Genomic DNA, 15,816 nt, shown 5'->3' on the forward strand with positions numbered 1-15,816 from the left:
AGCAAGCATTACTTCTGCTGGACCCCTGTATTTTGAACCTCTAATTAACTAAGTATAAATATTTTTTAATTTAAATGATGTACATTAAAATAGACGAAAGTGAAGGACGTGTGAGCTTTTAGCAAGTTAACTGCACATTTCCTAAAATCTGAGTTGGAGTTCTTTGAAATGGCAGGAAGATTGATTGACAGGGACGAGGAGCTCAGCTGCCAAGCACCGGGGAGTGAGAGGCGCTCGCCACCTAGTGGTGAGAAGGATGCAGCCCAGCCGGGACCAGCCGCAGCTTCCCGCACGCACAGCGGAGAGCCCTTTCCCACACCTAGCTCAGCGCCGGGGATAGGCGGAGCCCTGGGGCGGTGAACACTTAACCCCAGCTGTTTTGCCTTGTGAGATCGGGCCTGGCAGGACCTTTGCCAACCCCAAGAGCTGGGATCTCCCCGCCCCGCGGGGCTGCCGGAGGCCCTGGCTCTGACGCAGGCTCTTCTCCTGGAGGGGGATCCCTGCTCTAGATTCCCCAGGAATCCCAAGCTGGCTTCTGTTGAGCTTCGCCCTGGCCTGGGCAAGGAGCCAAGGAGCTCACCTGCCTCTTCCTCCGGCCCCTTTGCCCTTGGCCTCCAGGTTCCTGGAGCCCAGGTTCCTGAGGGTTAGAGACTGGGTCTGAGAAATAAACTGATATGAGTCAGGGGTGTCAAACTCATTTTCACCGGGGGCCACATCAGCCTCGCGGTTGCCTTCAAAGGGCCGAAAGTAACTTTAGGATTGTATAAATGTAAGTACTCCTTAACAGTTACGTGAGAGCTCAGCGCTGCCGCCAGGTAGAAACCAGGTGCCGGTCCGGATAAAACCAGGTGCCGGTCCGGATAAAAACAGGTGGAGGGCCGGATTTGGCCCGTGGGCCTTGTGTTTGCCACCTGTGGGGCAAATCAACAGGAGCAGAGACATGCAATTTTATTTGAGGGCAAATGATGTACTCCGTGGAACGGGGGCACTTCGTAGAGGGAAGAGAAAATCCTCAAGGAAATAGAGAGGCTTGGAGGCTGCTGTCCGTTCAGACAGCAGAGGTCAGGTGACTTAATGCTGGTCTCCCTAGAGAAGAGCACTGACCAGCTCTGAGGCCCAGCTCTGAGGCCCAGCCCGAGGCCCAGCCGCGGCTGGCACACACAGACCCGCAGCCGCGTTTGGGGGAGGCTCCCGTGCAGGAGAGACTTTGCAGGTAGGCCAGAAGCCCGCTGACGAGTCCATCAGACAGATCTGTTTTTCCCCGGGGAGCGTGTGGCAGACGACAGTGTGAGTGTGTGGTAGTCACGGGAATGTTGCCGTGGAGGAAGCCGGGCCAGAGGGCCGAAGCTCTCCGTCCTAATTTTCTGCAATTTCCTGTGGCTTGAAAATTTTAAATAGAAGATGTTTTTAAATGAATAAAACAAGACATGTTTTAATCAGACAAAAAATAACCCCAAAACTGTGGGTGGGCTGGTGTCGAGTCGGGAGTGGGATCCTGGCGTTTTTAGAGGAGGCACGGCTGCTGGAACGGCACTCTGGAAACTCCAAAAGCAAACCATAAATCCTGCTTTGACTACAAACTTCTCAGGGGCAAAGACATGTGTTTAGCAGGGAAGTAACGCCTAGCACAGTATGTTTGAATTTGGGGCCACAAATTTCAGTGTGCAAGAAATGTCAGTTTAGTCATCTACTGCTGGATCCAATTTGTCCCCAGATGGGATGGCTTCCAACAGGAAACACCTGTTCTCCCCAGAGCCAAGACTCCAGGTGCGGCTCCGCTGGGGGTCTGGCTCCAGGTGCCCGGCTCCAGGTGCCCCTTAGGCTGCCATCAAGGTGTTGGTTGGGCTGAGGTCTTGCCTGAAGGCTCAGCTGGGGGGCGGGTCCCTGTGAAGGTCACGTGTGTGGTCAGCAAGTTGCTGACCACTGGCACAGGCCTCCCTGCGTCCTTGGCACTTGGGCCCCTCTAGGGGCAGCTCTGGGCGTGGCAGCCGGCTCCCGTCCGAGCAGGGAGAGAGGCCAGAGAAGGCGGGCACGCTGAGAAAGGACACAGACAGGATATCCCACCCCTCCTGCTGTGTTCTTGGGGTCACGCGCAAGGGGGGCAGATGACAGACATCAGAATGGCGGGGGCCTTCCTAGTGTCTGTCCACCGGAGTCCACCCTTCGGCGCCCAGGAATTCCGCCCTGACACTGGTAAGACCCGGTCACCCCTCCAATGGGGTCGCACCCCACTCAGGCATCGACTCCAAGTCCCAAATCTTATCACTGAAGTGAAGTCCAGTTCACACTCGGCCCCTGACGCTCATTCAGAGCCGTTGGTCTGCGGACCAGCGAACGGGGAGATGCGCGTCATCTGCCCCGTCACAGCCCAGGTGCAACGGCAAGCCGGGGACAGGGGGCAGCTGCGCAGGGCCGGGCGAGCGCCCGGAGCGTCCCGACTTTCCGAGTCCCTGAGGCTCGTGGCTGTGCCCCAGGAGCTCTGGGTTCCGTCCGGGCCATCCTTCCTTTTTCCTGGAACATATCTGCGGGTGGGACGTTCTATCAGCCTGTTTCCTGCCTGAGGACTGGGGCGGGTCTCACAGGTGCCGTGCGTTTTCACGCCCTCACTCGTCCCGAGGGGTCTGAGCCGGTAGTTTCTGCCTTGTTTTCCGAAGTACTCTGCGGGCTTTCTGTGGGTTTCCTGGGCCCACACCACTGGACGAGCAGGCCTTTGGAGACCACCCTCCCCTGGCCCTTGCGGCGTGGCTGAGCAGTGCCCTTGAGCTTCCGAGAGGCACCATTTCAGGGGGAGTCTGTTTGAGATTTTCACCCTTTTGATGGTTTGCCAAAAGGGCGTCTAGTCACACCCTCTGCTTTCCCCCAAGACATGCTTTCCTGACAATAAATCTCTTAATCTTAGTAGACATTAAAAGCATCTTATTTCTCCAGCTACTATCCAGGAAACCTCATCTGCTGCTTGAAGAAAAATGCGGAGATGGAGACAGGGGAGGAGGGGGAGGAGGAAGAGCAGAGGGAAGGGAAAAAAGCATTTTAACGTATATGAGCACGTCCCTGGTATTTCCAAATGCACGTTTCTCATATACGCCTTGGGATTTTCAGGAAACACTGTCCGTATGGAACATAAAACACGGGGCACTAGGAAGAGGCAGGAGCACGGAGATTCTGGCTTCCAGCACCGAGAATTTCGTGCAGGGCGGGCAGACTGCGCCCACAGCTGTGCACGTGGAAAACGACAGTACGAGAAACAGCTCTGTTCCGCGCACTCACCGGGGCGGATCTGCGCTCGCCCTGCCCTCTTTTATACCGGAAATGCCTGCTCCGTGGCTTTCTTCGGGACTTTTCTGGCTACCTCAGTCCGAGTGCTGGGCTTTTCCCACGCAGAATGCAGCTCTGTCTGTTCAGCACGCTGCCTCCCGCTTCAAGTTGATAACTAATCTCAGAGCTTGTGAGGTTGATAGCATGATTTATTGAGTTAGCAGGGAATTGGTTTCCTTGCTTTTTTAAAGTCGTATTTTCTCTACAGTATTACAAAGTGTGTACTATGTGTTATGTAAGTTAACACATTTAATGCTATAAAGGAAACACTTCACTAAATTCTCCAGTTCTTAGAATAGGCAGTTATGACTCCATCCCTCACCCTGGGTAGATGTTAGAAGCGTGGGAAGTGATGAAAGTGTACCTTGAGCTCCCCTTGCCACCCCACCTACTGCGTGCCTGCGTAGGCTGCAAGACACCAGCCCTGCTGGTTACTTAGTAACGTTGCTCAACACCCCGTTACTGAGGTGGAAGGGGTCACAGCCTCTTGGGGGTGTGCGGGTGGGGCTTGTGGCCAGGCGCCCTTCTGTCTGGCAGCAATGCCCAGTCTGACATCCTGTCGTTAGGTGAAAACGTGGCCCCTGGCCACCAACTGAAGGCGACTCACTCAACCCAGAGGGAGTGTGTGCTCCACTCGGTGATGAGCGACGTGGCGGCATGGGGTTGCGGCTGGCACAGACGGCGCCTGCCCAGCAGGTCACACAGCAGAGCCGAGAGCACCTCTGGCCTTAATTGGAGCCGGGCTCGGTTTTTCTGAAGTGCCAAAGCAACTCATGAAGAACAATTTTTGTCGTTTCTGCAGAGTGGACGCTGTGTGCCTTTTCCACTCTAATTTACACGTAGATGGGTTGAAAGGAATAAATAATGGAATACATTTATTTTGCATCTACTAAGCTTATCCATTAAAATAGATTTATCTGCACCATTTCCCTTCAATTGCAATCATGCCCTAGTTTTACAGCAATTTTCTGTATTTTGTGAAATTACATGTCCAGATCATCCTCCAATCGGGTCGCAGCATCCCTCTAGGTCAGAAGCGTCGGCCAGGCCGCTTCCCCCGGGTGGGAGAGGTCAGCGTCACCTGCACCCCAGCCTCCGGGAAAACAGAGATCGTCCAGTCCTGTGGGGGTGCAGGCGGAGCACCAGGCAGGCACGCCTCCTGCCCAGCTCCTTTGTGAAATGGGCCTCTGACCACGCGGTCTCCTGAAATGAAGAGGGAATCTGTGTGCCTCCCGGCCACCTGGGAAAGCCATCCTGAGGGCCTGGACCATTTTGGAGCCGGATGGACGACTTTGCTAGGGATTCTGATCCTGAGAGGGTTACTTCTCAATACCACCTCATAGATGTGCAAAACATGTACCAAAAGCCCGTTTTTCAGAGATTTACTGTTTGGTCATCGCTTTTCCAGCCCCATTTCCATCTGCGATGTACGTTTTCTGAGGAATGGACCACAGAGCCCTTGCCTCTCTACCACTACTAACAAACCTACTGGCATGCACGCACACGCCCCCCCCCGCTGCCCCACACACACCAACCAAAAAGCCAAGTTTATTCAACAGCTCTTACATCCCACACTTTGAAAATACCGTTTCATTAAAAACAGAAAGCCAGTGAGTCAACTGAAACCTCACAGAAAGTGTGTGACTCTGAAGAGTCAAAACGACGCCAGTGTGCGTCGCAAGTCGGCCGTGGGAACTGCCTCCCCCACCTTCGGCCCCAGGACAGCAGCGGACGTGACCCCTGGAGCTCTCTGCGCGCCTTCTCCCCCCGTAGCCCTGTGCAAACTGCCGGACTGCCTGCCTTTTCCTTGGACGGGGGCCTGGGGCCCCTCCCTGCCGACGGACAGTCATAATGTGCACTGGATTTTTAAGAACCGTTCCGTAAAACCCCATGAGCAGACTCGACAAATCTGTTGATGGATATTTGGGTTCTGTGCTTTTTCATACATTACATGTTTCGGTGACCTTACCTGTGTAGCCCTGACCTCTGGCAGGGGACGTTGTTTGGTAGATATGATCAAGTTGCTTCCTAGAAAGGCCAGACTTACCACAGGCCCCCAGCAGGGTGTGGTCAGGGCCTGCCCTCTGAGTCTTCACTAACACCGCAAGCCCCCAGTGTTACCTGTTTTCCTAGTGTTTTGATGGTTTCTAGTGCTGAGTTCTGGCTCATGTACCATATAAAGGCCGGCGGCTGCTAGGAACGGCAGTGGCAGACCATGGCACTCCACACACTCTCGTCTGCAGCGAGCACAAGGTGGACAAGCCAGCTGCTGCCCCACCTGCCCCAACAGGAGGCGGACTCGGCCTGGTGGCCGTGTGAGGGGAGGTGCTGCCGGGGTCTGTTGACATGGGAAACCGTGACAACACCTTGAGGACAAGGTGGCTCCCACAGTGAGTTGGAGAGCCCATCCGGAATACACCACCTGGGAGAACTGACTCTCGGATGCTTTCAGTGCCGTCCGGGTTGGGGATGGGTGGGTAACAGGGACTGTCACTTCCTTCCCTTTGTCATCTCTCCCGTCCAGCGTGAACACAACGAACAGGCACTGCTTACAGAAACCTGCAAACAATTACGTTTGAAGGACGCCAGCCCCCAGCTGTCAGGTGCCGTCACGTGGGCGCTGTTAAACATCACCCACCCCCTGGCAAAGTGTTCTCCTCTCGATCCCGCGGCGCATCTCTGACATTAGACTGCCCTTCACTCTTTCCGAACACACTTTATTAGTCAGGCCCGGTGAGGGACGGAAACAGCTCGGGGTTACAAACCAGTGAAAACCGGCCCTTGCAGGCAGCACGCCATCTCAAATGCAAACCACCACACCAGCACGGAGAGATGTATGCAAACCATGCATCCTCACATACGAGTAAGGCTCAGGGTTTCAACGTGGGCCCACTAGTCACCCCATCACCCATCCTGAAAAGACCTGTTAGAGGAAAAACGAAGAAGCTCCTTCGTGTGTGGTACAAACAGGTGTGCTCAGCGGTAACAACGGAAGAGAGCCCACACTTCCCTCGCGCCAGGCTGCCAATCTGCTGCAGGACCGAGCTGCTGCGGTCTACGTTCGTGGCGACACCAGACTCAGAACGCACACTCCCGGGACCACAGAGAAGCCCGTTCCCTGTGCTGCAGGGGAGAGACGCAGCACAAAGACGTCCTCTCTCAATTCCAAGTGTCCCATTTACTTCCCGCAGCCGAAAGTTCTGTCCCAGTTTTCGTAAAGCTCTAAATCTTTGGGAGACACGCTGGGCCGCACAGCTCGAAAGGCGTTTTCAAAATCCACGTAAGCTATGGGGGGAACCTGGTCCGCCGTTATGGTGGCGATGTCGGCGGCCTGGAGACTGCGGATGGGGCCGAGGGACGCCTCCCTGCACAGCTGCGTCATGTCGGCGCCCGAGAAGCCTTCCGAGCGCTGCACCACCAGCTCCAGCTCCTCCTCGCGGAGGTGGCACTGCTCCCTGGACATCAGACTGATCACGATCTGCCGCCGGGCGGACGCGTCCGGGAGGGGGATGTAGAGCCTTTTCACCAGCCTCCTCCGGGCGGCCTCGTCGATCTCCTGAGGCCGATTGGTTGCTCCCACGACGAGAATTCGGTCTTCAGAAGATGTGGTTGCTCCGTCTAACTGAACCAGGAACTCGGTTTTTATCCTCCTAGAAGACTCGTGCTCCCCATCTGCCCGCTGGGACAGCAGCGAGTCGATTTCGTCGATGAATATCACAGCTGGCTGCTGGCACCTGGCCACCGTGAACAGGGCCCGGACCATTTTCTCCCCCTCGCCCACCCACTTGGAGGTCAAGGAGGAGGCAGAGATGCTGAAGAAGGTCGCCCCGGACTGGCTGGCGATGCACTTGCCGATCAGGGTCTTCCCGGTCCCCGGAGGGCCGAAGAGCAGCACCCCCTTCGGCGGCCCTCGAAGCCCGGTGAAGATGTCGGGCCGCATCATGGGCCACACGACGATCTCCTTTATCGTGGCTTTGGCGAACTCGACCCCTGCCACATCCTCCCAGTGCACTGGGGGCCCGTGGTCCACGATCTCACTCATGATCAGTTCGATCATCTTTGGCTCCAAGCCCTTCAGACGCTCATCGGCCGGGTGTGCTGGCCCTGCAGGTCCGGTGCCATCAGGCTTGTACTGCAAGCCGCCACTCGGGTCACCCCCATCAGGCTTAGGTACAGGAGGGACAAACTTCCCAAAAACCCCTCGGGATCTACTGGCACCCAGAGACTTCTTCACACCACCACAGGAAGACCCCGACACACGGGGGGGCTGGTGGGGCTTTTTCTGCTGCTCCGCCCATAATTGCTCCTTCGCAGTTTTAAAGGCGGGCAGGCTGCTCTCCTCTCTTTGGCCATTATCTTCTGTTTTACTAAAATCCTTGTTCAGGATTGGGGCCCAAAGTGCATCAGCGGAGCCGGAGCCGTAAAAACTGATCCTTTCTCGGGGACTGTCACTGCCAGAAGGAAAATGGGACTGATTGGGTAAGAACATATTCAGTCCCATGCTGGCTTTTGGAGAGCTGCTGTTTTCCTTTCTCACACGTCCAAATAAAGGTGTGGCGTGAAATTTTGCGGTGGCTAAGTCACGAAAAGGTGCTGAGGGCGTGGGGCACGTCTTTGGGGTGTCAGTCACCATGGGTGGATGGGCATTCCGAGGGCCCAACACACTGCCCTCTGGGATGGCTCGAGCCCTGTCTGCACCGTGAGTGGGGTTAGTCGGTGGCTCACTCTCACCAGAACCACCACGAACACCAAATTTCAGAGGATCGAAGACCACGGCCTCCTTATGGATTACCACCGAAGCATCAGCAGAGGCCAAGAGGGAGTCTCGGGACCGGGCGCCAGCCCGCATCATCTCCTGCACGCTGCTCATCTGGGAAACACTAGTGACCGACAGCCCAGACTGCCACTCGTCACTGCCAGTCTGCCGAGGTCTTGCTAAAGTTAAAATGTCTTCTGCATAGTTACTCAAGCCAGTTGCAACACTGTCAGAATCGACGACTGCAGAATACTTCTCTGCGTATCTTTTGAACAGTTTGGAAGCACAGGCCTGGGAGATCTCGGAGTTCGCCCACGCATACTGGATGCGCAGGATCTGCGCTCGGTAGGCGTCTGCCTTCTGACCTGCCGCGCACGGGCCAGCTGTAACGGCGAAGTAGCTCTTCTGCCACTCGCTCAGGTGCACAGCCCGAGAGCCGGAGGCCTGCATCCCGGGGGTTCTGTAGCAAAGACAAAAATGGAGAGTGCTAAGGAGACCAACACAGACGTAAATCTCCGCTCGCCTGGAAGAAGGCATGCTGGGTCTTTCATTCGAAGGTAAATTTATGCAGGCAGACCACTGCAAGGGAAATGCTCGTTATTCATAAACTTCAAGCATTCAAGATATAAAAGATTAGAGACCTGACTTAATAGTGCTTCATGATGGGTCGAACTACTTTAGTTATTTACTGATTTTCCCTGCAGAGACGGAAAGCTTGCATAAGGAAAGGATTTAAAGTTAATCAGCAAAAGAAAGGCAGTACAGAAGTCACACGGAGCTACGGACAAGCCACGCGGGACAAACCTGGCCTGGGTTTAAGTCTGGTCTCCAAGGAAACCAGGTAGACGATCTCAAGCAAGCCTCGTACGATCGCGGCGAGTCTTCGGTCTTACCTGTGAAGAGAGAAATTGTTGTGAGAGTCGAGTCAAATAACAAATATAAAAATGCTCTGAAAACTACCACCGGCCTGGCCACACAAATGTAGAGACCGAGGCTGAACCTGTGAAGGAGCTCCCGGTGCCAGAACTCGCGCCCACGCAGTCTCGCCCCCGCAGCACGCACGCCCTGGTGAGATGCCTCCACCAAAGGGCAGAGCAGCACGCGTCACAAAGACGAACGCCGTAGTCACTGTTTTGAGGACTTATTTGTGAACGAGCACGGAAAACAGGGACCTCTCACTGCGGCCCAATTTTTCATGAAGTATTAAAAAGTGAAACTGTCAAAAAAGCAAACAAAATATGACCAGAGACACTGGAATTAAGAACAATCTAACAGCCAGAGGGGAGGGTGGAGGGGGCAATGGGGGGAAGGGTTTTCAGGAACTACTATAAAGGACGCATGAAGAACTACTATGAAGGACACATGGACAAAAACCAAGGGGGAGGGTACAGGTTGGGGAGGGAGGTGGGTTCGGCTGGGATGGGGTGGAGGGATGGGGAGAAAAGGCAGACAACTGTAATTGAACAACAATAAATTTTTTTTAAATCCAAAACAAAGGACACACGAAGAAAACAATAAATAAGTAATAATAAAGTGAAACTGTCACGACACATGAATTACAAGAACAGGCCACACAATCTGCTAGTGAAGTGCTTACAGCTCAGATTCTTCTCTCCAGTCATTTTCATAAGCCTCCTTACATTAAGTTAAAGTTATCTGGACACAATCATGATGAGTATGTCACACTGCTGGAGACGTGGAATTGACCTGCTGACCCACAAGGAAGATTTGCAAGGAAACTTTAAGTGTCTTAACAGTACTGCAATACAGGAAAAACCAAGAACTCGTGCATTTTAAAGATACCTTCCGAATTACCTGTAAATATACTTAATATTCGTATTTTATAGTTTTTTGCATCTCTCATAATACCCTACAAAGATTCCGTCACATCGTGGGCAGGTGTTCATAAATCTTTGTGAAGAAAATAAACGTAAGACTCAGGGAGATTCTAATTTGCTTAAAGTTATAAAGGTAAAAAGAATCAAACCTAGAACTGACGTCTCCCCACCATCTCTCTTTCTGCTACACCTACGTCATTTCCTTTGTGTAGCGCTGGAAATGGGAAATTGGAAGAACACCCTCCTCCTCTGCAGGGCTCCGTCCTTCGTCACCTGCAGCCCGGGGGCTCCTGGCCGCAGAGCTCTCCTGGCTGTTCCCAGGACACCCTCCCTTCCCTGTCCTCGGGCTTGGAGTTCTCCAGGGTTCACCTCCCCAGTCTCACCGCTTCCTTCGAACTCAGCCACTCGCCCCACAGCTGTGGCCACGGATGACAAACACCTGTTACAGCAAACACCTGGTTGATGACACAGCCCCTGTCCCGGGTGCCATTCCCAAGTCCCTTTCATCTTTATGGCCTTTCTAGATCTTCACTATGAACTGCATGCTCCCCTTTTTCATTTGGATAACTGCTTATTTATGGCAGGAATGTGCTGTTTGTCTACCTGGACAGGTGATTTCTGTTGGTAGGAGCGGTCTCCGTTACTCTCAGTCTTCCAGCCCCGGAGCCGGGTGTCCACCGGGACCGAAGCGCGGCCAGAGACCCACCCGCGTGGACACCGCGCCGACCCCGCCGGCCGGGCTGCCGCCGGGACTCCGCTGCCAGCTCCCTGACCTGTCTCAGAGTCGCAGCAACCTCGCTCGGCCCGCGGGGGCCGCTAATTCCGCGCAGTGCTCAGAAAGCTCGCCCACTTATTAAGTGCTGCATCAAACGCGGTCTTTCCCCGCAACAGCGCCGACCCTCCCCGCCCCCCCACCCGCTCCGAGAGCACCGCCTCCTTTCAACTCGCTCTGACAGCGGCCTCGGGTCGCCAGCCGCGCTGGGGGGCGGTCTACACCAGGCTCCGCCGTCAGAAACACCGGGCACCGGGGCCCGAGACGCCCACGCGGGGGTGGGGCTGCTTCCCCGCCCCCTCCCCGAAAAAGCAAGTCCCCTGAACGGACAGGCGTGGAGGGCACGCCCACTGCGAGAAACGCTTCAGGGCCCCGGCCTTTCCCCCGGCCGCCCGACAGCCCCTAACCCGGCAGGCCGCCCCGGGAGGGGCTGCGGGGGTCGAGCTAGCCCCTCCCCGCCTCTTGCTCCCGCCCCGCGCCCGGCTCCCCCAAGTCGCCCGGATCCCCGCCAACCTACGGCTTCCGAAAAGCGCGCGGGCCGATGTGCGCCTGCGCACTGCGGTCGAGCTCGGCCTGTGCGGTGCGTGCGTCGTGCGTACCGGGCGCGCTCCCCGGCGGCGGGGTCGCGCGGTGGGGGCGGGGCTACGCGGTGGAGGGGCGGGGCGCTGGCCCCGGGTCTTGTGCCCCGGCTTGCAGGAGGCTATTCTGCTAAACGGGATGCGCTAGCTGTGCAGCCAGCGGGTTTGCATAACGGGACGAACTCTGCGTCTCACTGCGAAGGTACTTCATTCGTAAACTCCGAAATAAAGACGCCCCGAGGTAACTACCTTCAGAGAGTTCCCCTAGGAGGCGCTCATCCGGACTCGCCTGGCCCGCGGTCTTTGCAGACCGTCCCTGCGGTTCCGGGGGAGGGCCCCTTCCCTCCACACCGCACGTCAGTGGGTAGGCACTGTTTCTCACCAGCGGACGTTGGAGTGGCGTGTGAAGTCCACGTGCGTTTTTAAGAAGAGGGGAATTGGAATGCCCGCTCTGAGTCCTGCAGCTCAGCTCCGCCCTCAGCCAGCACATCCTCCCCCCACCCCGCCCCCACGCCGGGGCTCCTTAGGGACCCTTCCCTGGGTGGCTGAAAAATGCTTCATCACTGCCTTGGACTGGGGCTTCAGAGAACCACGTTCACATTAGTTTACTGAATTGCGATTTCAGACCACGTAACAGAATAGCCACTAACAGCCACCTACTTGGTAATTAATGTCACTGTGTCACATAAGAAGTCTGGAAGTTGGCCGTTCCAGGTCTGACGACACAACCTAAAGGACGTCATAATGGGCCATCTCTTGCAAACAGGGAGAACCCACTCCCAGGAAGCCCGAGGAGCCTCTCTCTCCTTCTCTGGGCTCAGCGGGTCCTTTGGTTGTCCCTTCCCGAAAAAGTAGTTAGGTGGAGGTGAGGGGTGGAGAAAATGATGGCTGAGCAGCAACTAACACATGTGACATCTAAATGACTGAAAATAACCCATCCTGCGGTGGCATTTCTGCTTTTTATGCTCCTTAATCTTGCTATGTATGTGTGGAAGTTGGAGTCATGTCCAAGTAAAAGCGGATGTTGTCAAAGCCTGAAACCGTGCCTGACGTGTCCTGCACCCTCGATAAACGTTGCCGAACAAATGGATGCCGGTCACAAGTGCCCGAGGACGCCCTGTCTTTGGCCACATTATAGCAATCAGCTGGGTACAACGTAGACCAGGACGCTCAGCAGACACAACTGCCATTGCGCTGCACATGGTTTATTAAGCACTGAGCCGTGTGACAGAGTGAGTGAAAGGCCACAGGGACAGTGTCCTGTCCCGTGACCACAGACCGCCCTGGGAAACATTTCAATAAGCTTTCCCACCACTGACAACGTCAGGAGCACGAACCACTGATTTTTCTAATCAGCAGAAATCACAGCCAAATGATGAGTAAAATGTATGTCCACTGGAATTAACTCCTCATACAGCAGATGGAATTTCTTCACTGATGAGAGACTGAAGATGCATAATCACAAGCTTCTGGACAACTTTGGAGAAAGGGGCGTGAAGCGGCACACAGGCTCGCTTCCACGGAGCTGGGATGGTGTTTATTTTCTTCTCACTGCAGTTTTCAGATGTACTTCTTTTCAACTTAGATCTCTACAGGGGAAAAAATAACATGAAGTCATGGCTTCATTCAAAAAAATTCCATAATGAGATATTTGTGTACTTCTTGTGACATGTGGGCTCGATATGACAGCTTCAGCTATGTGCAAGGAAATCCACGGTGTTAAGATTTGCATCTTTCTAGTTAATCTGGCCGAAACAACGTGGGTGCATTGTGATTCACTGTTACAGGCAACATCGAGGAACAAATCCTATTTTTACCTTTTGATTTGAGAGCAAGTACAATGAGTCCACAGTAACTGTGACTTCTCTCAGAAATGTGGCTCTGTTTCCGATAATTTTTCAGAGCAACAGTCTTTCTCTGTGTTGCTGGGGACACATGGGGACGTGACCATGACATGGCCCATTTACCTGGGATCTGTGCAAACACAGGGCTGCGGGAATGCGTCAGGGGTGCCTGACTCGGTTGTTTTGTATTTATAGCAGTTATCCCCCCACACCCTCCCACACACACATCTTAAAGCATTGGATAATGAAAATCTGAGCCTCTGCCCAGCACCTTCCAGCGATGCTATAGCTATGACTCACTTTGAAGTTGCTTTGGGCATGGCAGTCCCCCTCAGCTAATGAGCAGCACACCTGGGCAGGGCAGTCCCCCTCAGCCAATGAGCAGTGCACCTGGGCGGGGTGGTCCCCCTCAGCTAATGAGCAGCACACCTGGGCAGGGCAGTCCCCCTCAGCCAATGAGCAGTGCACCTGGGCGGGGTGGTCCCCCTCAGCCAATGAGCAGCACACCTGGGTGGGGTGGTCCCCCTCAGCCAATGAGCAGCGCACCTTGAAGAAAAATCCTTTCTGTGCCAGGAAAAGGGTCAGGCAACTCAGGACTGGCCCTGACCATACACGGGGTCTTTGACCTCATGGGTCAGGAGGCATGCATAGGTCTCATCTAAACAAAACTCAACTTCTAACTTCTTGTTTTCGAGCACTGTAGTATTTCAGGTATTCACAGTGAAAATTAAGAGCAAAGAAGGTAAGTCCAACGCCATCAGTGGAGCCATGCCTCACACACTTAGGTGCTGCTTTCCCCACAGGTCAGAGCAATGGGCAATGGGGGGACGAGAAGGGACACAGAGAAAAGCAGGAGCTAAGGAGACGCTCACAGAGGCACATCCACCACCCACCTCTCCCGAAATGGGGTGAAAAGATTAAAAGGACAGAAATGAAGAAAGTAGATAAACTCCAATGGATTGACATTCTTAAAATAATCTAAAGAAAAGGCTTTTATGATTGCTGGGGCTCCCACAGATGGGCTTTGCACACTCTCCCCGTGGCCGACGCTGCATCTGTGTGCACATTTTCCTTGCACGTTAACCACGTGCTGACCTCGGAGTGTCTTTCACCGGCTCAGCATAAATCCCGCACGTGGCCAGGGAGCCTGAGCGTTTCCTTCCTCTGAACCATCAGCCACTTACTCCCCTGGCAGTAAATTGTCAGTCATGTCAAATTCCCTTTGCAATCTTTCCATGAAGTTTCACTCATCCCCAGCTTGCCAGTTTAACATGTAAGCTTGTTGTGATACTCAGTTGCCTCCATGAACAGGGAGAAATCTGGGTGAACATCCTAGAAACACATCACTGCGAGTTTGACAGAATACAAAGTAAACGTCTCTCTGGGTCTCTAAAGCATTGAGGTTGCGCCCAGTTCCCCCCACACCTCCACCTTCTCACAGTGGAGGACGCTGGCCCCCTGCGCAGAACGCAGCTCACCTGCAGCGCTGGCCAGTGGTGCTGACCCGCGCTCCCGCCAGGCTCCCAGCAGCGAGGTCGCCAGCGCCCGGATGTGCTCCCAGGCCATCTGCACATGCGCAGACTCCACCGTGCGGGAGCAGATGGCAAAACGCAGCACGAACTTGTCTCTCAGGTGACAGGGCACCAAGTAGATTTTCCTGGAGCTGTTTATTCTGTCCAGGAGGGCTTCGTTCAGTTTGTTGGAACCCTGCAGGGATGAAGAGAGAGGGGGGCATGTCTCAGAGAAAGAAAAATTCAACCAAGTAATAGTTCCATGGCCCTAAAAGAATGCAGCTGGCCCCTGCATGACAATGTGTCCATGTTTTAATGTGGACCCATCAAACATGAAGGTCCAGAGGCGACCTCCCATGGTCCAGGGCTGATAAGAAAAAGTGAAGGCTCCCAGGTGTGTTCCCTATGCATTGATGAGCTTATGCAGCAGACTGGATTCTCACGTCCCCAGGGAAAGGGTCTGTCCAAACGGGGAAGAAATTCTCCATTTGGACAGAGAAAGGAGCGTGACAGCATCTTGCGAGAATCGGGGGAAGTTGCCCGGGAACTGTGGGTCCAGGGCATCACTGCTGGAGCCCATCCGGTAGGAAGCAGCCACCAGCCGGAGCAGGGAGGCCGGAGCCCAGCCTCCCACTGACAGCACCAGAGGGCACCAGGAAGGCAGCAGGAGGCACCAGGAGGCACCAGAGGGCACCAGGAGGCACCAGGAGGCACCAGGAGGCACCAGGCGACAGGCTTGGACCACACAGGCCTTGGGGAGCCACCACGTTCCCACCTGGGTGCTGCTCCTTCTGCCGGCAATCTCGCTACTTCTCCCGCCCTCTGACCTTTCTCCTATTTCCCAGCAGCACCTCCAGCTCCTCCAAGCCAGAGAGGTTGCTAGAAGGGGCTGGGAGTGGGCGCTGCCTCCTTGGTCACGTGGCCCTCACAGGAGTGGACAGTTTGTGTCCTCGCTCTGTGTAGAGAGTGGGGGTGCAGAAGAAGAGCCCAGTTCTGCCAGGTGGGGAATGCCTGCAGGCCCCTGGCCACCAGTGGGACTCCCACTGGTGCCCAAATGGACAGCGGGTGGGCCAAGGCCATTCCAAAATGTCAGCAAACCAGAGCTGGGCAAGCCTGTCCTGTTGGAGAGTGGGGATGGGGAGAGGCTGCTGTACATGGGGCTGGCATTTTACCAGGAAGACTTAGTGGAAGAGCAAACACCT

The 15,816-nt window shown here is 54.8% G+C and overlaps 2 protein-coding genes across 11 annotated transcripts in view; both read right to left on the reverse strand.

Annotated features, from left to right (window-relative positions):
• Positions 1-6,011: 6,011 nt before the first annotated feature.
• On the reverse strand, positions 6,012-11,231 carry FIGNL1 (fidgetin like 1). Of its 8 annotated transcripts, none has more exons than XM_053927293.1 (5): positions 11,195-11,213; positions 9,669-9,778; positions 9,072-9,287; positions 8,876-8,964; positions 6,012-8,531 (listed from the first exon to the last, which is right to left on the reverse strand). In XM_053927293.1, exon 5 carries the CDS (start codon positions 8,519-8,521, stop codon positions 6,494-6,496), a length of 2,028 nt encoding a protein of 675 aa, XP_053783268.1. In that variant the 5' UTR covers positions 8,522-8,531; positions 8,876-8,964; positions 9,072-9,287; positions 9,669-9,778; positions 11,195-11,213; the 3' UTR covers positions 6,012-6,493. The 8 variants fall into 8 exon arrangements, with proteins under 8 accessions (XP_053783268.1, XP_045053388.2, XP_045053387.2 ...); XM_045197453.3 differs by lacking the exon at positions 11,195-11,213 and adding an exon at positions 10,513-11,185; XM_045197452.3 differs by lacking the exon at positions 11,195-11,213 and adding an exon at positions 10,513-11,185 and having other exon boundaries at positions 9,669-9,781.
• A 1,225-nt stretch (positions 11,232-12,456) lies between these two features.
• Positions 12,457-15,816, reverse strand: part of DDC (dopa decarboxylase) — a 41,549-nt gene continuing 38,189 nt past the window's right edge. For all 3 annotated transcript variants that reach the window (XM_024563102.4, XM_045197462.3, XM_053927358.2), the window contains exons 14-15: positions 14,582-14,810; positions 12,457-12,848 (exon numbers count right to left, since the gene is read on the reverse strand). In XM_024563102.4, the coding sequence (XP_024418870.2) occupies positions 12,841-12,848; positions 14,582-14,810 (237 nt within the window). In that variant the 3' untranslated portion in view covers positions 12,457-12,840. The remainder of the gene's footprint in view (positions 12,849-14,581; positions 14,811-15,816) is intronic.

Source organism: Desmodus rotundus, chromosome 6 (assembly GCF_022682495.2).
Source record: "Desmodus rotundus isolate HL8 chromosome 6, HLdesRot8A.1, whole genome shotgun sequence".
Taxonomy (NCBI): Eukaryota; Metazoa; Chordata; class Mammalia; order Chiroptera; family Phyllostomidae; genus Desmodus; species Desmodus rotundus.

Excerpts from the sequence above, each read along its gene's own strand:
- FIGNL1 (XM_053927295.1), bottom strand. The coding sequence starts at position 8,521 with ATGCAGGCCTCCGGCTCTCGGGCTGTGCACCTGAGCGAGTGGCAGAAG.